The sequence below is a fragment of the Triturus cristatus genome, chromosome 10 (assembly GCF_964204655.1).
Source record: "Triturus cristatus chromosome 10, aTriCri1.1, whole genome shotgun sequence".
In the NCBI taxonomy this organism is placed as follows: Eukaryota; Metazoa; Chordata; class Amphibia; order Caudata; family Salamandridae; genus Triturus; species Triturus cristatus.
In genome coordinates, this window is record NC_140593.1 from 986,758,943 (window position 1) to 986,782,716 (window position 23,774).

General features: G+C 47.0%; 1 protein-coding gene across 4 annotated transcripts in view; it reads left to right on the forward strand.

Moving 5' to 3' along the window:
• MPRIP (myosin phosphatase Rho interacting protein) overlaps window positions 1-23,774 on the forward strand; it is a 753,461-nt gene that overhangs the window by 685,585 nt on the left and 44,102 nt on the right. For all 4 annotated transcript variants that reach the window (XM_085628921.1, XM_085628923.1, XM_085628922.1 and 1 more), the window contains exon 22: window positions 8,232-8,394. In XM_085628921.1, the coding sequence (XP_085485047.1) occupies window positions 8,232-8,394 (163 nt within the window). The remainder of the gene's footprint in view (window positions 1-8,231; window positions 8,395-23,774) is intronic.

Consider the following 23,774-nt stretch of genomic DNA (forward strand, 5'->3'; position numbering starts at 1 on the left):
CCGCTCACAGCAGTCACTAGGGAAATTGATCTTGAATTCCCACTGAAGTGGTCGACTGACCCTGTTAAGTACCTGGGTGTCTGGCTGCACAGGAACCCGGAGGTTGTGATTACTGCAAATTATTGTCAGGCTATTACCACAATTGTGGAAAAGGCTGAGCGATGGGCTAAACTCCTTCTTTCACTAGCGGACCGCATGGCGGTCATAAAAAAGAACTTTTTGCCAAGCTGCTTTATTTGTTTGTCAACATCCCCATTCGCCTGAATGTTGCGCTGTTCAATACTCTACAATCGTCCATATTAACGTTTGTGTGGGGGGGCAAAAAACCCCGATGCAGCTGGAGTGTACTAACCCAGCCGTTTGAGCGTGGTGGATTTGAAGCTCCTGACTTGCGGCTATATTATCTGTGTGCCCAGGCACAGCACGCGCACTTTTGGTACTTTCCGCAAAAATTTCAACCACATACTGCTATTGAGGCGGACTCGGTGTTTCAATTGCCTCTGGCTGCGGCGGCTTTGTCGGCGGAACGGGTGGTGTGCGTGGGGAAATTAACCCTGTTCATTGTACGGCCTGGGCATGGAAAACATTGGCTATAAGGGCAGACCTGGACTATTTATATGCCCCACAGCTCCTCCTTGCTGCACATCCAGGTATTTCGGCGGCGCAGGAACCTGCGGCTCTGAAGGCACTGAGTGAAGTTGAGGGTTAGACTGTTGGGAGACTTGTATAGCCTGGGTCGCTTTCGCTCACTGCCTGACCTCCAGGGTGAGCGTGATGCCGGATTTATGCTGCGCTTCACGTATGTACGGGTGCGACCGGAAATTCGTGCGGTATACCCAGCATACCCGGCGGAGCCACGTACTCTGCTGGCGCTGCAGGCGGTACTGACAAGTGCAGAACGCAGTGGTCTTATTACCAAATTATACAATGTTATGTTATGTTATTTATGCTTATAGAGCGCTCGATTACCCTAGGGTGTCCTGGCGCTAAGCACTGATTACCTGAGGAGCGTAAGGCCTAAAAGTGAGAAAGGAACCATGTCTTCAAACCTTTCCGAAAAGAGATAATGTCTGGAGCATTTCTCAGTTGGAAAGGCTGTTCATTCCAGGCCTTAGAGGCACAATGAACAAAACTTCTGCCTCCCCAGTTTGCTTTCTTAAAAGGGGGAGTTATTACTCGTTTGGACCCAGTTGACCTTAGTGTTCTGTTTGGGATTTACCATGAGAACTTGGATTTAAGGAACTAAGGACCTGTTCCATTCAGAGCTTTAAAGACAATACAAAGCGCTTTAAAGGGAGATCTTAATAAAACTGGAAGCTGATGCAATTTCTTAAGTTCTCCCTTGACTGAGACGAACCTGGGTGTTCCGGTCAGCAATCTAGCTGCCGCATTCTGGACCACTTGCAACCTGTTCAGATGTTGTTTTTTAACATTAAGATATAAACTGTTGCAGTAGTCGAGCTGCGACATTATGAGTACCGTCACCACAGTCCTCAGGCTCCTCTCAGACAGGAAGAACGTAATTTTCTTGATTATTCTGAGGACCATGAAGCATGCAGAAGTCACCATGCTCACTTGGTCCCCCATGGTGAGTTTATTGTCCACCACAATACCAAGATTCTTGGCTTTTCTTGATGGTACAGGACACAAGCCCAGATCCTCTGGCCACCACTCTGGTGTCCACACCCGTGGATTATTGCCAAATTTTAAAACCTCTGTCTTAACCGAGTTAAGCTTTAAACAATTGGCGGACATCCAGGTTGAAATAGATCCCATACAGTCATGGAAGCGATCGCCTGCCTCCTTTTCCGCTCCCTCCGTCAGCGACAACACAATTTGTGTGTCGTCAGCATAAGAGGTGAGCTGGAACCCAAAGGACCTAATGAAACCAGCCAGGGGTGCCACATAGATGTTAAAGAGTGTGGGGCTAAGAGCTGAACCCTGTGGCACCCCACACGCAGTGTAAAAGGTTCTGAGATGTTACCATCTAGGTCTACAGTTTGTGATCTGTCCGTCAGGAACGATTTTAACAGTTTCCAGGCCGAACCACTTATACCTATTTCAGATAGCCGGTTAAGCAGTACCATGTGGTGAATCGTATCAAAGGCCGCGGATAGGTCTAATAGGATCAAGATCGCATTCCCTCCCCTATCCACAGCCTCTCTGATTTCCTCCGTAGATTTTAACAGAGCCAACTCAGTGCTATGAAAAGCTCTGAACCCATATTGCAATGAATCCAAGGAGTTATTAGAAAGAAGGAAATCACTGAGTTGGCTATTCATTGCTTTTTCCAACAATTTGGCTGGCAGGGGAAGTCTAGAGATCGGTCGATAGTTATTAGGGTCCTTGGGATCCAGTGACTGTTTCTTCAATAATGGAAGAACGGAAGCTTTTTTCCATATTTTTGGAAAAGTTCCGGATGAAAAAACAGCATTAAGCAAGGGAGTAAGTGCGGTACAAATAATATCAGGGATTTGCTTAATAATCCAAACTGGACAAGGGTCACTGGGAGCACCAGATATGATGCAGTTCAACAATTTCAGTGTGTCTAACCTCTCCAGGGGGGTAAAATGATCAAATGTCATCTCTAGAGGACGTGAACTTTCCAATTCTTTTATGTTAATCAAACCAATCAGAGATGAAAATATAGTCTCAATTTTCGACTTAAAAAATTCTGCAAATTTATTGCAGAAATCAGGAGCATCGTAATTCTTGGGAATATTGGGACTAGACAGTTTTAAAAAGTTCTTTAGAATTGGATTCAGCCTTAGTTATTTGTCATGAGAAATACTCTTTCTTTGCTGCCAAAAGAGATTGCTTGTAGTTGGAGATAGCGGTTTTGTACTCTACCTTGTCAGATTCTGCATAATATTTACGCCATTTCCTTTCAGCGTGTTTACATATCAGTTTCTTAGCCTTAAGCTTTCCTGAGTACCAAGGAGCAGTGGGAGAGATTCGTTTAGGTGTCCATTTTTTAAGCGGAACTAGTTGATCACATGCCTTAGCAAGCCATCTGTTGTGAAGAGTCGTTGCCTCCTCTACGTCCAGCGGAAGCTGATACATTGAATTTTTAAGAGTGGATTCAAGACTATTGACATCCAATTTACCCCAAGCTCTAGTAATAATCTCTTTGGTCTGTCTAGGACCAGAGCAATGAGCTGGAGAACTATTTAGTTCAAACTTGATCGCGCAGTGATCAGACCACGCGATTGGAAAAACTGAGACATCAGCTAAATCAGTATTGTTGTAATATATGCCGTCAAGGGTATGACCTTGTACGTGTGTAGGAGGAATCACAAATTGTTTAAGGCCTCCTATACCCATGATTTGTTCTAATCTAGACGTGTCAGGATCACTGAGTTTTTCCAAATGGAAATTAAAGTCTCCCAACATCGTGAAGGACTGTAAACACAGCCCTTCTTCTAGCAACGAACTCGGGGAATCTAAAAAACCACTTTTGGAACCGGGTTGGTGGTAGATTAAAATACCTTTAAAGGGTTTATATAAAGCAGAATATATATTAAAAGTTAAAGCCTCACACACCTGATTAGAAACTGGAACAAAATTCGGGGTGAGTGACTCGTGAGAGATAATCGCAAGCCCTCCCCCTTTTTTCTGTGGCCGGTCAAGTGTGTAACAATGAAAACCAGGCGGTGTTGCCTTAACCACGTCCAGGCCAGAGGAACTATCTGACCATGTCTTAGTGATAAAAGCCAGTTTTACATTGTTATCCTCAAGTAGGAGGGCGCATTCCATACAGTGATTCACTAAGGATCTGGGATTAAATAGAATGCATTTCAAAGGAACTCCGCTTCCATAGCCCATCTTGTTATCCAATATAGTTCTCCGGCTATTAACTGGCAAGTTCAATATAGCCAGAAAAGGTAACTGACAACTGGTGCACAAAGAGCCCTTGATGTTCCTTGATGCATCCCTAAGAGAAACTGATCTTACCGATACGCCTTCTTACAATCAATGAAAGATAATCCTGGGCGCTGAGTTTTCGATTGACTCCTGGAAGTTTTGTTGAGCATTAACTGGGCGATTGACGGCGAACTGTAATCTCCGCATAATTCACTTCAAATACATACACCATCTCTACTAGGCCCCAGTGCAGTTGCGAAGGTTTGGATTGAGGGACAATGCATGCTGTGTGTGGTCAGGCGGTTGCGGATTTTATGCATCTTGCCTGGAACTGCACGGGTGTGTACAACTTCTGGGTGAAGGTCACGCGCATACTTACGGCTGTAGTTCTTGAGACTGTTTAATGCTTGCCTGAGGTGTGTTTGTTGGGGTGGGTGAAGAAGCTCAAGCCCTGTAATAGGCGACTAGTAGCCATCTCTATCCTATTTGCCAAACGAGTGGTGGCACAATGTTGGGGCTCAAAAACTGTTCCAACTGTACAGAGGTGGATTCGTGATTTACTATATTGCAGGGACCAGCTGGGTATATATGCTGAGGAGCTACCCGAAGCCTCACGTCCCAAAAACTTTTGGGCTCCCCCTGACGGCGTATCGTCTTGGGAACCCAGACTTGCGGTGAGGCACTGTGCGTTCAGAGCTGACAGGTGCTGAAGGACTATTAGGCTTGATGGAGCGAAGTATCACATTAACAATGTAATGTCAGTAGATGTAACCAATTTATGCAACCATGCCGGGGTTATGGGGGAGGATGGGTGGAGGGTTGTTTGTTGGGGTTCACTGTTTGCTCTAAGTTATCGCATCAAGGAAAACTAAGCTTGCATTCAGCTATTGTATAAAGTGCCTTGTTTCCCCTGGGCTCAGGGTGATGTACAATCTTTATGTGCAATTGCTCAATAAAGAAATATAAAAATAAAAAAAACCTTCCTCCTGGGGACCCCAGTTTCCTTACCTAGCTCCCCACACTGGATAGCTTGAGACTAAACCCTGGTACATTCCCTATCATGCCACCCGATTGGGAATCCAAAAGGCTGAATACCTTTGGGAAGAGGATGTTCTCTTCTGCGAGCCTTGCACTGCTGTCTGTTAACACATGGGTCTTTTGGGCCAATACTTCCGTATGATCTGGGATTCAGTTGTGCAAGTGGTGCCTATTGTCTCAGAGGAGGCCCGAGCCATACTCTCCTAAGCTATTGCGGATGGGAAAGACGCAGCAAAGTTCACCATACAATGTGGACTGGACACAACAGACTCACTAAGTAGAGCAATTTAATTGTTGATGGCCCTTTGGCGCGATGCGTGGCTTAAAACCACTGGCTTTTCAGGGGATGTCCAAGATTTAAAGTGGTGGCTACTGGACCGCGAGTGGGTCAGCAGCTGTCCCCTCTCCCTTTCCCACCCAGAGCTGACAATAGTGACTGATGCCTCGCTTCTTGGCTAGGGGGGCAACTTGGGGGAGGTGGAGATCAGAAGCCTCTGCTCTCCGGCGGAGTCCCGGCTCCATATCAGTTTTCTGGAGCTGAGGGCCATCTGCTTGGTGTTGAAAGCCTTTCTGCCGTCTATCTAGGGGAGGCTGGTACAGGTACTCACGGACAACACCACCACCATATTGAACTGCAAAAACGTCGGGTAGGGTCATGGACACTGCGTCAGGAGGCCTAGTGCCTCTGGAAATGACTGGACCACCAAGGAATCTTCCTGGTGGCGAACCACCTGACAGGCTCACAGAACACCAGGGTGGATGAACTCAGCCGTCGGCAGTTAGCGGATCATGAGTGGCAGTTACACTCTGATGTGGCACAAGCTCTCTTCCACGCATGAGGAGAATCTATTTGACACTGCTGAGAATGCTCTGTGTCAGCAATTCTTGGAATTTCCAATGCATCGCTCACTCTGTGAAGTCTTCTGTCTCCAGTGGAACTTAGGGCTCCTGTATGTCTTTCTGTCAATACCACTTCTGTCCTGAGTCCTCAAGAAGATCAGGGCAGACCTGTTCCAAGTCATCCAAGTAGCTCCGGATCAGGCATGGGGAGTTTGGTATCCAGAACTCCTGGGCTTGAGCATATGTCCTCTGATCAGGCTGCCCCTCCAGGAGGACCTGCTGTCGCAGCAATAGAGCTGGACTCTGCACCCAGGCCTTTGCAATCTCCACCTTCATGCGTGGAGATTGAGCGGCGACAACTGAATACCTTTGGCTTATCTCCAGAGGTAGTTGATGTCATCTTGGCAGCCAGGCATCCCTCAACAAAAACTGTATAAGCCTGTTGTTAGGACACATTTGGGGTTTAGTGCCTCACTGGCCAGGTTGACCCTCTCATTGCCACACTATCCGATGTTTTGTTATTTGTTCTGTCTCCCGCCCGGCAAGGCTTTGTTCTGGGAACAGTTATGGGTTATCCTTCAGCCCTCTCTGTCTTCTTACCGTTGGCTGATCAGCACTCTCAGTCTAAATCATCAGTGGGGATGCAATTTTTGAAAGGGCTACAACACGTTTTTCTCCCTTCTCTGTTTGTGATGCCCCATGGGACCTCAATCTTGTCCTTATTTCATGTGTTCTCCGTTCAAGCCGCTCCACAGCTGTCCTTTGTGGCTCCTAACCACTGAAACTGCGTTTCTGATTGCTATCACCTCTGCACAGCGTGTGAGTGAGCTTCAAGCTATGTGTTCATCCTCCATACACCAACTTCCCTTATAAGCTGGTTCTGCTACTAGAGCCTCCGTTCTACCGAATGTTGTAAAACCATTTAATGTCAGTCAGAACCTCATCCTGCTGATGTTCTATTCTCTGCCTCAACCCACTAAGGAAGAGGAGAGGCTCCATCACTTGGACCCCAAAAGAACACTCAATTTCTACATTGATTGTACGAAGGAACACCGGGTGGACAATTAGCTCTTTGTTGGGTTTGCTGGAGCTGATAAATGCAAGGTTGCGCAGAAGAGTATCATCTTTGCTGGATAATGATCTGCATTAAAAATCTCCTACAGTCTTGCAAAGAAGCAGCCACCAGAAAGCTTCTGGGCCTACTCCACCAGGGCCAAAGCTGCTACCATTGCGTCAGTACACAAGACCCCCTGTCCTAAACATCTGTCAGGCAGCTACGTGGGCATCCCTCCATATACTTCTGTCTGGACAGTCAAGTTCGACGAGAAGGTCACTTTGCTCACTCATTCGGCTGGACTTTCTGGTTTAAGTCTTTCACAATCCACCTCTCTTAGATACTGCTTTGGTATCTATTCAAAAGGTGCTGAATTTGCAGCCAAAGTCTCTATCAGAAGAACAAGTTACTTACCTTCAATAATATTCTTTGTAGTAGAGACTCTATCTAGCCACAGATTCCGCACCAACCCTCCCATCCTCCCCATTCTGTGATTGGACTCTACCCAGTAATATGATCCCAAGTCTAGGAATCTGCACACTGGTCTGCCAATTTGCTTTCGTGGCTCCAAGCCTAGAGGCGCAGACAGTTTTGAAAGCCACTTACCAAGCGCTAGAGTGTCTCCTATATAGACCCACATGTCACATCCGGAGCAAAACGGCGTCCGTGTAGGGCCACACAGTGCCACCTTCCGATGCTCAAAAGTACTATGGAGAAGTATCCGGATCCAGTCTGACATCTGGGGAATATTCAAAAAGTGAGCAATCTTCAGCTGGATAGATTCTCTACCAGAAGGAGCATTACCGAAGGTAAGTAACTTCTTTGATAATGCCATAAATGGTTAACACTGTGTATTTGGCCTTAGTTTGTCTCTATGGGAGGTTACCATGGTGCTTTTATGGTGCAGGGTGTTCACAATCACTCTTATTTGACTGATAAAAGCTCAGCTTCTGAAGGAATTGATCAAAACCCCACGGATGGTGTGCAACATATTTAGCCTTTTCCTTTAACTTCAAAAAGTCTTGTTTGATTTCTTGCCAAAGTCATCAAATTATAGGTGCTGTGCTGCACAGTTTGCTATTCTTTCCACCAAGAGAACATACACACAGAGGCTGATATGTCCAACTATATACCAAGACATTATCATCTTGCTTTGTGTTGGTGTTAACTTGGTAGAGGTCACGAGTTGCATATAAGGAAGTAACTTTCTCCGTTGATCTCTTTTAAAAAGTATAAAGTGACAGAACTTTTTTGAGGAAGCTTGTTCTAATCCTGATTGCCGTGCAGATATTCTGAACCAGTTCGGCTGTAGGGAGATCAGTAACAAAGAGTACAATAATTACTGTGAAGATGAACATAACTTTTTTGCTTTTGCAAAGATAAAGTATGCTTAGTGTACGAATGCTTATAACTATCTCTTTATTTTTTCTGCCAGGATAAAAAATATGCCAGCGATAAATATAAAGATATGTACACAGAGCTGAGTATTGTTAAAGCCAAGGCTGATTGTGATATCAGCAGGTTAAAAGAACAGTTAAAGGCAGCTACAGAAGTACTTGGAGAAAAGTCTCCAGAAAATACCACTGTGTCCGGTTACGGTCAGTCTTCTTTATAGTTTCACAAAATACTTGTATCTGTCCTTTGCTGTTCTTAAAATTTTGTGCCAGAGTGTTCAATTGTATTACGAAAAATTAATGTGTTTTAAACTTTCACACAATTAGATTTTATAAATATACATTTTGAGAAAGAGGTATCACGAACATTGTAGTTATACAAACGTAGCGTAAATGTTATTCCCATCTGCTGTTGTCAAGGAATTCTCTCCTTATAGCTGGTTACATGGTATTTCAGTCTATGGGTCCTGTAAAGGAAACTTCTCTGAGCATGTCCAGGCCCTTCACAAAGTAGGGTGGTGTCCAGTGCAAACACAATTTCCCCAAAAGAAGAACGTCTGCTGTGATTATTCACTGAATCTGATAGTGACTTCTAGGTGCAGATTCTTAACCTTAGAAATTCCCCGGGCTTCGGACTGGATCTGGGAAGTTTTTCATGAGCAGTACCCCTTTTTATCGACATTTTTTGAAGTTTACCTCCTTGTGCGTCGAAGAATGTCTTCGTGCATGTTGGGGTACAGGCCCTGCAGTGCCTGTCACCAACCGATGGACCCACACCTTGTTTGTCTGTGGTGTCTAGAGCACACCCACGACACCAAGGCGATTACTGGGCCATGGCTTTGAGGGAGTGGTCCCTGAAGCTGCTAGCACCTGGCACGCAACTCCACGGAAGGCGGGATCCCGGTCGAGGGAAAGGTCCCTGTATTATTCGCAGAGCCCGAAGTCCTCCTCTGTCCCATTCTAAGTCCTCGGGACACTCTGGTAGTAGGCACAAAAAGAAGAGCAAGAAGTTGAAGTGTTCTTCGACTTCTCCTCGTCCGTTGGCCGACGAGACAAGGGAGCCTCGGTGTTCTAGGTCTCGTTCCCCAGGACCTGCGCCTGGCCCGAGACTGGGCAATCCCGAATCTTCGATGGCCATTGCGACCCTTGCCCAATTGAAAGAGTTCTATGAGGTCATTTGTCTCATATGTGGGCAGCCCGGCCCTGACGGCGCTCTTTCAGATCCCAGGAGTTCTGAAGGGGCCCTGTCTGGTACCGTACTGGTGGCTCTGGACTCTGCTCAGGTGGGACCCCTGGTATCTATTCCTGGGATCCAGACAAATGCCAGTTGTGCCATATCGACTTGCCCCAGTGCCCGTCCCGATGCACCCGGTGCCCTGTTACACCCCACCAGCCCTGACTCCAACACAAAGCAGGAGGGGCGTCATCTCCGACGCTGGCAGGGGACTGGCCTCCTAGATCAGAGCCTGAGCCTTATTTTTATTGGCCAGGCCTCGGGGTCCACTGGTAGGGGTCGCTGAACTGTTAGGAATACCGGCCCTATGAAGAAGAATAGAGTGTGGACTCGTGTGAGGATCTGGGTGAGGCCAGCGACCTGGATACATCTCCAGATACTGGTGAGCTTTCTCCCCTTACTGTGGCTATGGAGGAGCTATCTACTTACTCATTGGTTGTGCAGAGGGCAGCTGAGGTCCTTGACCATCAGCTACCCATGGTGGCAGTCAAGACTAATCTCTTGGCAGAAGTGCTGCAGCCGGGAGTCTCCATGTAGGAACCTTTACTCCTATTCAATGACGCTGTCACTGACATCCGGTTGGGTACCTAGGCCAAACCCAGCACAGAGGTTCCTGTGAATAGGACGATGGCCCGCCACCATCGCCCTCGCTCCAGAGGACCGAAGTTCAGCACCCTACCCCCGAGAGCTTAGTGCTCCAAGTCTCCACCTCCCCCAGCAATTTCGTTATCGCTCCCCTAGATAGGGAATCCAAGGGCTGGGCTAATTTGGAAAGATGATGTTTTCTTACACCAACCTGGCATAGCGGTCTGTGAACACTGCATGCTTTTTGGGCCGTTATTCCCACACTTTGTGGGATATGGTTGCTCAAGTGCTCCCACACGTCCCGGAGGAGGCCCAGGCTGTACTCTCCCAAGCTGTCACCATTGGGAGGGATTTGGCAAAGTTCACTATTCAATGCAAACTCGACACGACCGACTCACTGGGCAAACCGGTTTTCACGACAGTTGCCTTAGGCGCCACGCCTGGCTGAGGATGACTGGCTTTCGGGGGATGTCCAAGCTTTCCTTATGGACATGCCCTTCAATGGCACCCGTCTCTTCGGAGACAAGGCAGATGTGGCGCTCGAGCTCTCACGCTGCGGCCAGGTCCTTAGACCTCTCTGCTGTCCCACCTCCACCTCAATCAGCCTTTTGCTCCTTTCGTGGCCAATTCAACATGCTTCCTTTTGACCTGGGGGCACCGCCCCTCGGGTGTTCACCAAGTTGATTGCGGTGGTTGCGGCTCATCTGTGGAGGTAAGGGATGCCAGTCTTCCCCTACTTCAAGGACTGGCTGCTGAAGGCAGGCTGGCCCCAGGCTGTTGTCTACCACCTCCAGACTACGGTGAACCTCCTGCTCTCGCTGGGGTTCACTATCAACATGCCAAAGTCACACCTGACTCCCTCTCAGACCCTTCCTTTCATCAAAGCTGTTCAGGACACAGTGCAGTTTCGGGCTTATCCTCCCAAGAGGCGAGTCTAGGTTATTATACAGATATTTCAGCCTCTATCCTGGGTTTCAGTGAGACTGACTCTGAGGCTGCTAAGTCTCATGGCCTCCTGCATCCTGCTAGTGACATATGTCAGATGGCATATGCAGGCTTTGCAGTGGGATCTGAAGTTCAAGTAGGCGCAGCATCAGGGGAATCTTTCCGACCTGGTCCAGATCTCGGTGGTAACTGCAGTGGTGGCTGACCAACCACGATTGGGTCAGAGGCAGACCCCTCTCCCTTCCCAACCCAGATATCACAGTAGTAACCGATGCGTCACTCCTGGGATGGGGCGGCCATTGGGAAAGGTGAAAATTAGAGGACTCTGATCTCTGAAGGAGTCTGGACTCCACATCAACATGCTGGAACTCCAGGCGATCTGACTGGCATTGAAAGCCTTTCTACTCTCGGTCAAGGGAAGGCTGGTGCAAGTGTTCATGGACAACACCACCGCCATGTGGTACTGCAACAAACAGGGCATGGTGGGGTCGTGGACCATTTGTCAAAAGGCCCTGCGCTGGAATGTTCAATGGCTGGAACTCCAGGGCATTTTCTCTAATGGTTCAACATCTGGCAGGTTCTCTGAACGCCAGAGTGGACAAACACAGCCAATGATGCCTAGCGGATCAGGAATAGCATATCCATCTGGAGGTGGTGCACAGTCTTTCAGCACTGGGGAGAGCCTTGGTTAGATCTGTTTGCCACCGTCGAGAACATGCAATGACAGCAGTGTGCGCTGGCGTTTCAAAGGCACACTTGCTTGGAGTTGCTTTTCGTCTCGAGTGGAGCAAAGGTCTCCTTTCTGCCAATACCACTCCTAACAAGAGTTCTCAAGAAGATCAAGATTTACCAGGCCTAAGTCATACTTGTGGCTCCAGACTGGGCACAGAGAGTCTAGCATCCCGAGCTTCTGAGCATGGCCATCATCCTCCAATCAGGCTCTTCTGTCACAGCAGTAGGGCAAGGTTCCCCACCTGAACCTATCCTCTCTCCACCTTCTTGTGTGGAGATTGAGCGGCAACAGTTAACAGCTTTCGACTTTCCTCAGGAAGTCTGTAATGCCATCTTGGCAGACAGGCGGCCCTCCACCAAGAAGGTGCACGCCGTCCATTGGAAAAAGTTTGTGGCATGGTGTGAATTAAAATCTGTTGATCTCCTTCCTGAGGTTCTGCTTTTCTATTTTTCTCTTGCCAATCAGAGCTCTGCTCTGGGCACTGTTAACGACTATCTCTCTGCCATTTCTGCTTTTATTGGGTAGCCTGATAAACCCTCTTTTTTCAAGTCCCCAATTGTACATGGGTTCCTCAAGAGTCTTACATATCTCGTCCCTCCTTCACTATTCATTATGCCTTAGTGGGACCTTAACTTGGTTTTAACTGTTTTGATGTGCGCTCCATTTGAAGCTCTACACAATTGTCCCTTCAGGCTTTTCACCTTAAAAACAGACTTCCTTGTGGCAATTACATCTGCCCGCAGAGCAAGGGAGCTGCGGGCCTTATCATCTAAGCCCCCTTTCCTTTCTGTCTGTCCTGACAAAGTGGTGCTTGGCACAATGGACTCATTTCTGCCAAAAGTGGTCTCCCCTTTTCATGTAGGCCAATCTATTTCCATTCCTACCTTTTATGCTCCTTCACATCGCTTTAAGGAAGAGGAGCGACCCCAACGTCTGGACCCAAAAAGAGTGTTGCTGTTCTACCTTGGCCGCACACAAGCGTTCCGGATGGACAACCAACTCTTCGTGGGGTATGTTGGTGCAAAGACAGGTCAGGCTGTGCAGAAGCAGACCATCTCCAGATGGGTCATGCCCTGCATCAAAATTTGCTATGCACTGGCCAAGAAGCAACCTCCTGTAGGTTTGTGGGCTCATTCCACCAGAGCTTAAGCAGCCACCAGTGTGTTAGCATGTGCAGTTCTGGTCCTGGATATCTGCCAAGCGGCAACCTGGGCTTTCCTGCATGCATTCACTAAACATTACTCTCTGGACAGTAGGGTCTGCAGGGATGGACACTTTGGCTGTTCGGTGCTGCAGTGCTTTCTCATATGAAAGTGGTTTACGGGCCCACCTCCAGGGATGGTTTTGCGTGGCTATCTATTCTAGGGGAAGGAATCTGCGGCTAGAAGTTGAACAAGTTACTTACTTTTGAAAACGCCTTATATGATAGAGACTATATCTAGCTGCAGATTCCTTACTGCCCCGCCCATCCTCCAGGCACTGCAAACGGATTTCTAGGGACAGGGATAACCCCTTTCAGGGCCCTAGTTTTGACATGCCAGTGGTCCCTGTTCAGGCTCTGCGCTTCTGGCGTGGAAAGTCATGAAAAGTAACTAACATCAGCGCACCTTGGTGGAGACTATATAGATACCACAACGTCATTTCCGGTGCTGACAACAGACGTGCAGCGGACCAACTCCTGCACGCAAGGGGTACTGCTCAAGAAAAAAATTCCAGATTCATCTGACGCCTGGGGGAATTCTAAGATGAGGAATCTGTGGCTAGATATAGGGTCACATGCATCAAAGCCAGGATTTGAGAATCCTAAATAGTGAATTTTAAGAAATCACTATTTAGGACTCGCAAATCCCTATGCATGTAGGAATCGCAAAGAAAATTGCGATTCCTACATATTCCTTAATTTCGACTCGCAAATTGCGAATCACAATTAAGGAATTGCTCCCCATTCATTCCTATGAGCCTAGAGGCACATAGGAATGAATGGGAATTGCATGCGCAATTTGCGAGTACCAAATAGGTACTTGCAAATTGCGCATGCAATTTCAAGGGTGCCAAAATGACACCCTGTTGCACCCCTGAAATTGAGATGTTACCACATGTTGCGCACATACATGCCCCAAGGGCATGTGTGTGTGTGTAACATAAAACTTTGAAAAATGCACTTTAGTACATTTTTCAAAGTTTTTGCAAATTATCATCAAGTTCAAATTGATGGCAATTTGCGATCCCTAATTGCGAATTCGCAATTTGAAATTGCATCATGCATTGCATTTAGGGAATCGCAATTTGCGATTCCCTAAATGCATTCGCAATTTAAGTGATCGCAAATTTTGCGATTACTTAAATTGCAAATTTGTATTTGGGTTGATGCATCCCAAATGCAAAAATACTGGTCACAAAGGCAGATTTGCGATAAGTATTTTCGTTGATGCATGTGCCCCATAGTCTCTACAAGACAAGGCGTTACCAAGTAACTTGTTAATTTGTTTTAAAATGTTGTAATGCAGCAACATGTTGATCTGTGTCTGGTTCACAGCGTCGGAATGTCTATTAGATGGTTTGGCGAGGTAATCTTAATGGCCAAAAGCATATCCCCTCAGGTTGATGTCCGATAATCCACAGCAGAAGATGGTTTAGGATCAAGTCTAATCCATGTATGTCTGATAGTTTCATATTTGCTCACTTTCATTTCACTGCAGAGGTCTCTCAGGGACTGGTGGTGGGCAGGGAGAGAATAAAATCTGTTTATGGTCTATTTTTTCAACAAAGCATAAGTCTTCTTAATGGATCTGCCAGAAAGTGTCTGTCTTTACACCTGATTTCTCACAGCAACAAATATTCACTTTACTGATATTCCTATGTACTGAATTATCTCTGCAACTCTTTTGTAAAGAGAGAAACTCTCAGAAGGCACATTTTTTAAAGTTGTCTGCAGGAAAATAGCTAAATGTTCCTACTTTTTTCTTTAAAGGACAACCAATTAAAGTGAACAACTTAAATGTACAGTGAAGCATGGCTGGCTCTACTATACAAGTCTCCTTTAAAAAATAAAGAATAGCTGAAAAGACTTCCTGCTCCTCTACAGACAGCCGCTCCACTGTGCTACAATGCCCAGTACTGACAGAGAAGGCTGTTGAAACTGAGAAGTAAAGTCCTGATCCTTAGGAGTTTATCATATCATTAGTACCAACAGATTTGATAGAGCTCTTTAATTTCAGTGAAGATTAACTGTACAAATAGTACTCGCTGTCACTGAACCTTAATTTTTTTGTTATAAACATTGATTAGAATGGCAAATTAATTCTAGAAATCAGCAAAGCAATTAGTGGAATTAAAAAATTTCCAAGGGACAAATAGCTGGTGCCTAAATCTGTTGTAACAAGCCACCAAATAGTTGGGGTAAGAATATGACATACATTAGTCACACAAGTGAATGTATCAGCCAAATATCAGAACAATCCAGGAAGATCCAAGTCGGCCTAAAATGTTTGGTTGCAGTTGGAAATCAAAAGGTAACATGTTGCACAGGGAGCGGAAAATAAGCTTGGTAGCTTTTAGAGAGAGGTAGCTTGTAGGGAGAAGACCTTGTTCCTTTGTGGAACTCTGGATTCTGCTCTCCCTTCTTCATAACTCAAGAATTACTTGGGCTCCTGAGACAGGACCGCAAACATTTTAAAACTGAATGCTGCCACTCTATGAAACCTGCCTTACCCATCCTCACCAATTTTCTTCACCCAGACCTTCTGTTTATTACCAGACAGGTTGGAAGGCGTGGCTTTTGTGTCCTTCCTATATCATTAGGGTGAGGCTGTACTTTTTTCACTGTTTGACTTTCCTTGAAATGCCATTTTGTTTCATGTATTGGTTATTTAAAAAAAAAAAAAGAATTGGCTAACAAAATCATGAAAACATTTCCCTCCTTCCTTACATGCTGTACACAACTGGCTTCAAGCAGTGATTGTATGTGGCAATAGTTTGCGGAGACTGATCTACACATTATGTGTGTAATGTCTAGAGACGCAATGGAAAAAAAGCATAACATTTGAAAAAATATGGAAGATGTTCAATTTATGTAATAGGGATTTGGTTCTTGGAACAGACTCCAAGGTGGTAACACCATTTCATACTGGTAAAATGGTTGCCTCCCAGGTACCAAAGAAGCCTTCTACCACCCTTTTGGGAGCGGTATTCTCTGGATGAAACTTTTGCGAGTGTCCTTCAAGGTCAAAAGAAACCTTCCTCCTGATAGATACACTATCTTTTCGTGCTTAGTGTGTGTCACAATGCAATGCTCACAGATTATTTTTGTCTCTCTTAACCTTCATGCCACTATTCTTTTTTCACCAGTCCTTTACTCCACCACTGTTTTTGGAGAAGTGGTTCCACCGTTTTATTTGCACACTGCAAATCTGGTCAGAATATCAGAGGCAATATTATCCTTCATAATGTCATTCTACTTTCTGATGAAACTGACTCTGAATAGCAAGGGGAAAATTCATTTCCTTAATACTGAGCAAAAACCTGGCACGCAACAGTTATTTGATGAACCATGCTGTTGTGCACTGCACTGCAATGACAACTAAGTTTGATGTTGATACTCATTCAATCAGTTCCACTGAATCCTACAAAAACGTTTCATGCTATCAAGAGTAAAGATGGTGCTAGTATTTCTTCCACCATTCTTTTTACCATTCTGTTTTTAAGGTTCAGTTCTGCACCAGTCAAAACCTAAATGAACATTGGGGCCCTGATTACAAATGCTTGACTAAATTCTGATCCCTGTGCAACAGGAGTTTGTACAGGGATCAGATTGCCAAGTTATTGCATCCTTGCTGTTTTTCTGTAGCTGATTTTGGCAGGTCGCCCATTTGTGGAAATTAATTGGAGAGAATGGCCAGACGAAAAGAAAAAAACATTTCAGTCATTTAAATGCCTTTTCTGCATTTTATAGGTCATTTACCAGTGAGAAAGGAGTATGTACCACCCCTGGCAAATACTTTGCACCACGGTAGTGCCATTTACCTGCTGCTATATTCAGCTTACTTGTAATTGGGGTCTAATTCTTCGATTCAATAGTCCATCCGGACTTGGAATAGGCTTAATTCTGACCCATCTATGTATAAAGCTTTGGACAGTAAATATTAGACACACAAAGGTGTTAAGTGTCATTTGTCTGCTCACAATTTCAGTCTCCGATGCACTAAATCATGATAACCATGGAATGATCACAGACAGCTGGTGAACATATTGCGAGGACCTTGAGACTCGCAGGCTTGGTTCAGAATAGAGAACTTTGTATGAGTTGCCAGAAGCTCAAGACCATCTTTTTGCCTTGGAACCTACTTCCTCATCTCAGTTTTAAAGTTGTTGCTACCATTGTTAGTGTTAACAAACCGGCAAAAACTGCATCATGTTTGCTTTAGCACATCAAGACACTACGATGGGACTACAACCTCAAAAACAATGTTCTTCGTATTGCATCTTATCAAGAGAAGAAGACAAATATAAAGATATGCTGGGTAGCATTTGTCACAGGACTTGGGATCAGGTTAGTTGCTGAGACACTGAAGGTAGATGTTGTATGTATCCATGACTGATATCTGCTTGCAAAAAGTGCAGCATGGTTACAGACTGTCATTTTACGGAGTGGGTGGGGTGTGGAGTCGCGGTAATTTGGGATTAAATCCCTGCATACTTTCAAAAGTATTTTTAAAAGTTGTTAAAAAGAAAACAAAAAATTGGAGGAGTTAAGCCCTGGATCTGGTGCATAAAAAGAGGAAATTACATCAGCACGCTAATGTGGCACCTGTTAACATCTCCATGTTATGTACAGAGTGACAACAGAGACTGATGGGTCCACCAGACAGCGTGCAGAAATTATTGCAAAGAGTTTATGGATGCTGTCACTCATCTGGGGAAATTCACTTGGTAAAGATATATATCCATCAGGATGGCAGCTTTATCAGATTGCAAGATTAAAATCTGAGCCACCCCACTTTGAAGAAAGGCTGTCTGCATATTTCATGAATTGTGGCTCCTTGCATATATCACTAAAAGTGGGCCAGGTTTCTTTAGCCACAGTGACCTGGACGTCTGTAACATTTTTTTTTCCAAACCCAGGAGTACAGTTTTTAACTGCAAATACCACAGTCACTTAATTATTGTAACCAGACTCTAGTACGGTTGTCCCCTTGAGCAGTCCTGACTTGTTGCCTCCAGAGTCCAAAGGGCATCAGTTTATACCACTTCTTGTGCTCTTTTGATAGGTTTACATTTTCACCTATATAGGCTCTGCATTTGACCTTATCTTCTTACCCCTTTCAATGGTGATTAGTCCACTGTCAATGATTGTGTTTTATGGTCCCAACTGTGATTAGAGCACTGTAAGTGAAAGAGGCTAATCATGGAAATTGTTTCAATTTGATAAATAGAACGTTAGACATTGGCACACTACTTATTTTTTATAGTGACTACTGAAGGCTTCTATGTACAGAATGAAATTGTGAGATGTGTGTAACTAAAATATTTTCTACCCTGCATCTATCTGATAGATACTTATAGCTGCAGATTCCTTACTTTAGAATATTCCCCAGGTGTCAGACTGGATATAGAAACTTTTCAAGCAGTACCTCTGCGTGCCGGTAGGTAGTGTCGTTCTTCTTTGCATCATCCCAAATAGGTGCCACCCCAGCTTGCTGACATCTGTTCTGAGCTACCTCCAGTCACTTTTTGGCTGACCTTATTTGCTGCTTCTGTCAAATTTCTTCCCTTCTAAGACCTTGTCTCCCAGTTTGCTAGGCATATCCGCCAATAAGCCATTGGGGTTTAAGCCCTCTTGTCTAAGACAGACCCCCATCTTGTCTGTCTTTGGTTCTTGGAGCAGGACCATGACTCCAAGGCTTGTGAGGACTGCCATGCCAAGAATCCCAAGGCACTGATGGAGTACTCCCTGATGCTCCTTGTTGCATGACGCCGGTCGTCTCTATGATGTACCAGGTCCCGGGTGTGCAGAAGGTACCGGGCCAGCTCGTGGAGTCGTTCCAGGCACTTCGCTTCATGTTCAAAGTCATCAGGTAAGTCCCACAAGAAATTCGACTTCGCTGCGCCTGTCCAGGTTATTGGACGTGGTGCTAGAACTAAATCATTCTCTACCCCCACTCTCAAGGTCCATTCATTTCTACTCTGAGTTTCGTGGAGTAGTCAGAGCGAACTCCGCCCAACTCTGTGAATTTTATGAGGCAATGCACATTATTTCTCTGCAGACTGAACTCTCTGGAGCTCCTTTAGACCCCATGGGTTCGGCAGGTGCCCCCACTGGATTTCGGCCAGCAGGTCCGCCCTCAGCACCAGTGGAGCCCCTTGGATCCGCTGTTGGATCTAGAACAGCTCTGTCTCAGAGACCGCAACCTTCCCCGGAACCCGTTCCTCCAACGTCAACCCCATCATCATACCAGACTCCGATACGGAGCCGGATCGGCATCGCCCAATGCAAATTCTGAGACACCAGTTGGAAACAGACATTCCGAGCCTGAGCCAGTACCACCTTTCTTTGACAGGCTTGGAGAGGAGTTTGATTGGGGTGTATCGGAGGATCCCGGTTTCTACACCCCCTTGAGGAGGCCGACGACAACTGGTATGAGGAACTGACGGATGCCAGTGGTCCAGACACCTCACCAGGCACCTATCCTAGTCTCTCCTCCAAGTGTGGCTACGGCAGAATGGGCCTCATATACTATTGTGGTGCGTGGGCAGCTAAGGACCTGGACATTGGTGCCCTTGGTGGCAGTTAAAACATTTGTGCTTCAGCTGAAAGTCACTCCCTCAGAACCACTCCTCCCCTTTAATGAAGTCTTCACTGATGTCCTGCTTGGGGCCTGCGCCGAGCCCTGCACGGGGATGCCTGTGCACAGGACCATTGCCGCTGCCATCACCCCACTCCCAGGGCCCAGCCTGCCTTGAAGAGCCTGCAGTCCATGAACACTGTGTGCCTTTCGGGCCAATACACCCACACTGTTTGGGATTCAGTGGCACAAGTATTGCCCACAATCAGAGGCTACTACAGATGGAAGTGACCCAGCAAACTTCACTGTTTGCTGCAGACTGAACACAACCGACTCACTAGGCAGATGGATTGCGTCATCAGTGGCCATGTCTGGTTGATATCCACTGGCTTTTCGGGGATGCCCAGGCATCCCTTATGGACATGCCCTTATATTGCACCTGCCTCCTTGGCAAAAAGGCAGATTCAGAACTGGAGCGCTTTAAGGGCAGCCGGGTTATTTCCAGGTCCTTGAGCTTCTCCATGGCCCCCCGTCATCCTCATTCTGCTTTCGCCCTTTCTGTGGATACACTAGGGTTCACCAAATGCATCCATTTTCACCCAGTCACCAAGGGCAACAGACTCCCCAGTCCTTTCGTGGCCACAGTTCCCACAAGCCCAGTAGGACAACCAGCAAGAGGTTGACCCAGTCTGACACTTCTCCGGCAAACACAGCCTCCAAACCACTTTAGTTTGCCCTCAAAAGATCATGGGCACTCATTTGGCAGTAGGATCCGCCATCAACTGCCCCACTGGCAGTTCATAACATCGGACAAGATGCCACCCATGCCCCTATCTTTCAACCGGCTGGGGGAGGACTATCTCTCTTGCTCTGTCAGGAAGTCCAGGCTCTTTTGGCCAAAGCAGCTATCGAGAGGGTGGCGGCATAAGTAGGTTGTGGGAAGGGTTGTGTTTGCTTATGCAGCCAAGATGGCAAACGCTTCTTAATGGAGCTCCGCATCGGACCCCATTATCCGATAATATCCCCCTGGCCACCGTCAACCCTTCCAGCCCATCGGATAAGCACCCCAGGGCAATGGCAGTACTAGGGTGCCATTATTGGCACAGTGGAGCTGCAGGGGCACTTATCACGGCCTGCAGGCTTGGCTTTCTTGCTCTGAGATGCGCCACTGCCTAGAGCTGGCCCTGGTGACATGGGGACTCTGGTGATAGATTGACCAGAGGAAGTTGCCCTCCCCCCCCATCTTCAAGATGCACAGGGAGCACACCGGTTTATTCCTGACTCCAGGGCTGCAAGAAGAGGGCCTTCTCGCGTGCATCTCACCCCACTGGAGTCTAGGGGACCTCCGCAGCCTACAGAGTTGTGCTCTATGCAGGGTAATAACAGGTGAGTGTGACGGCGCAGCAGCGACTCTGGACCTTGATTTCCAATAATGTGAGCTCAGTTGCATGGGCTCTACACCCTGACTTGGCCCCCTTGAGGGACTGGGGATCTGTGGGAGGAAGAAGAGATCAGCGCGCCCTGATGGTGCTGGAGATTGTACAATTGGGTAGGGACTGTGCTGGCTGTGCTCCGGCACAAGCTGAGGCCCTCACCTGGAAATCGCGGCTTTGAATGACCTGGTGCTGCTAAGTGACCTTGTCCGCCTACTGCATTAAATATGTTCTGGGAAGAGGACGCATCGTGGTGTGGTGCTGTTGGACACCAGCATTTGCTGCATGTCCGGGCCTAGATCACCCTGACCGGGCCTAGCTGTTGGAGGTATCTGAGATTCTGACAAGGTATGGCCACAATAGAGCCTGAACATTTACATGAGGAGGCCTAAGGGGGAAACAGACGGGTAAGCTGAAGCCTGGATGGACTCTGATTGAGGCACATGATTGGTTGTGGCGGTGAGGCCACTGGTGTGGCGTGGCCCTAAATCATGGATATAACATGCTGTGCCTGGATTGCAGTTTTCCCCTTAACGGCTAGATCTACACTGTGACACTAGCCGCTTCCCGAGACTCTGCTGCCTAGCTTAACTGGGCTTTGGATGCAACCAGGGCAGTAGCCTTGGCCATGCCCTGGCTGAGCCTCTCCTAACATTGATCTTTATAGTAGACAAGACGTCAACCTGTCCTGGCACCCTGCTACTACCCGTGTCTTTGCTTGTCCTACAAACTGAGTGTTGGAAACTCATGGCTGTTCTGCTTCCACTGAAAAGGAGCTAGTGGTGGGTGACGAGTCATCCCATTTGCGGGGCTGCTCGTGCTGCACAACGCCTCACTGACTTGAAGTCCGTGCAAGCGGGCCCTTAATTACTGCTGGTTCCCCCTTCCTCCTGCTGCCATTTAGAAACATGATGGACGCCCATGCACCTACCTGATCTGCATCCTGCTCCATGGAGTCTACTGGCCAGCCTGCGACCTCTAAACCGGACACTGAGGTGAGCTGCGGATTATCCGCCAGCTAGGCTGCTTGTGCTGTTGTGCTTTGCTGTAGGAAGCTGGCTCTCTATATAGTGCACTAAAAAGAAGTACACTGTGCAGAGAGTCCAGTGAGTCCCCAATTGGCTGACAGAGGCAAAAGTAGCTAATGCTAACACTATTTGCGGTAGTGTGGGCGAACAATTAGGCTCATCAAAGCATAGTGCTAAGTATTTCTTGTACTCACAGAACCAATAAATTAGAGACCCACTCAAAGAATAAATCTGAGACCAATTTAGAAAAAACACTTATTTTTGTATACATTTTCAAACCAAGAACTTTGTTCAACGGTAAGTACTGTTTTTCTTATAAATTATCAAAGTTTGGGAAATAGTTCACAGTTGTGCGCAGTTAAGCACAATGGATTCCTATGGGAAGAAACAGCAGAAATATATAGAAAATCAGGCAGATGATTCTGGGGGTTCACCTTCTGAATTTGGAGTGGTAACTAGCCAAGGTCCAAAGTTCTACCCGCGGTTCGTAGGAAGAGTCCCATACTCGACTTGGAGCAGGGTGCTGAAGGCGTTGGTAGCTGGCGCGCAACAAAGAAGGCGGGGGGGCACATAGAAACATGCAGCAGAGTGAGACTTGTAGACAAGTCCAAGAGATCCCAACCGGGGGCTCGGTCGCAAGGGTCTCAGCAGCACAGCCGGTTCGTCGTTACCCAGGCTGGGTGCAGAGCAGGTAGGTCAGCCGGGCTCTGTGCGCAAAGACGGTCTTCGCAGTCAAGAGCAAACAGCTGGCAGGAACGATTTCAGGACTGCTAAGCCACTCCCGAAGTGGGACTCCTGGGTGCTGAGATCCCTCCACGGGTACTTGCTTCCTGGGCAGTTTGAGTCTTGACTGGCCTCTTTGCAGTTGGTCTTGGTGCAGGGCATCCAGTTCCTAGGGGATTGGTACTACACGTCTCCGGTTGGTCCTGGTGCCTCCACACAAGACGGGAGACAGATCTGTCCTTCCAGAGCAAGAGTACCTCTTCCTGGTCGGTTGCTGCATCGGTTGGGCCAGTGAGCTGTAAGTCGGGGGACCGGACTCTGTGGTTTTCAGTGCCTGCAGACTGCAGGGTAGTAGCTCCTCTCACTCCAATTGAGTTCTTGGCAATTGGCGAAGGCTGGTGGTCCTCGGGGGTGCTTAGAGGCCACACAGCAGTAGGAGGAGACAGTTCACCTTGATTGTTGAGTCTTGAAGCAGTAGGCAGGGGTTCACACCAAAACTCTGCGTCGGGGTCTCAGTTCTCTTGTTCAGCAGCTCTTCTTTGTCCTTTTCTTCTTTAGGTCAGTCGAATCTGAAGTTCTCTTTCAAGGGGTGCCATCTAAATACTCAATTTAGGGGCATTATGGGGAGTACCAGGTAGTAGCCAATGTGCTACCTACCTTAGGGTGACCACACACTCTATATGACCACTTCCCGTAGAAAGTGGGCATAACCCTCACCATAATAAGCTAAATTTCTCCAACACAAGATGGAGGATATGGAAAAGTGGGGTCCACATCAGCTGCCCCACCTTAAGGGTGGTGCTGGCTAGGTGTGACACACCTCCTCATCTAAATAATTTTCCCACTTGTCCTTCTTTCAAAAGTGGGTTCAGGACAGGGGTGTTGGCATATTCCACTAACTGGAGAGGCCTGGGTCAAATTTCATAGGTGACAGGGCCTTTGAAGCTTCCCGCTCTGGGATGCCTGTCCTTCTTGGGGGTGGTGTGAACACCTCCGTCCAGAGCAAACGTTTTTCCTGACCTCAGAGAGCAAAGGCCCTGAACTTAGGGGGGTCAGAGACATGTCTACTGGTCGCTGACTGAGACCAGTCAGTCAACTCACTAGTAGTCGGTAAGTTATCAA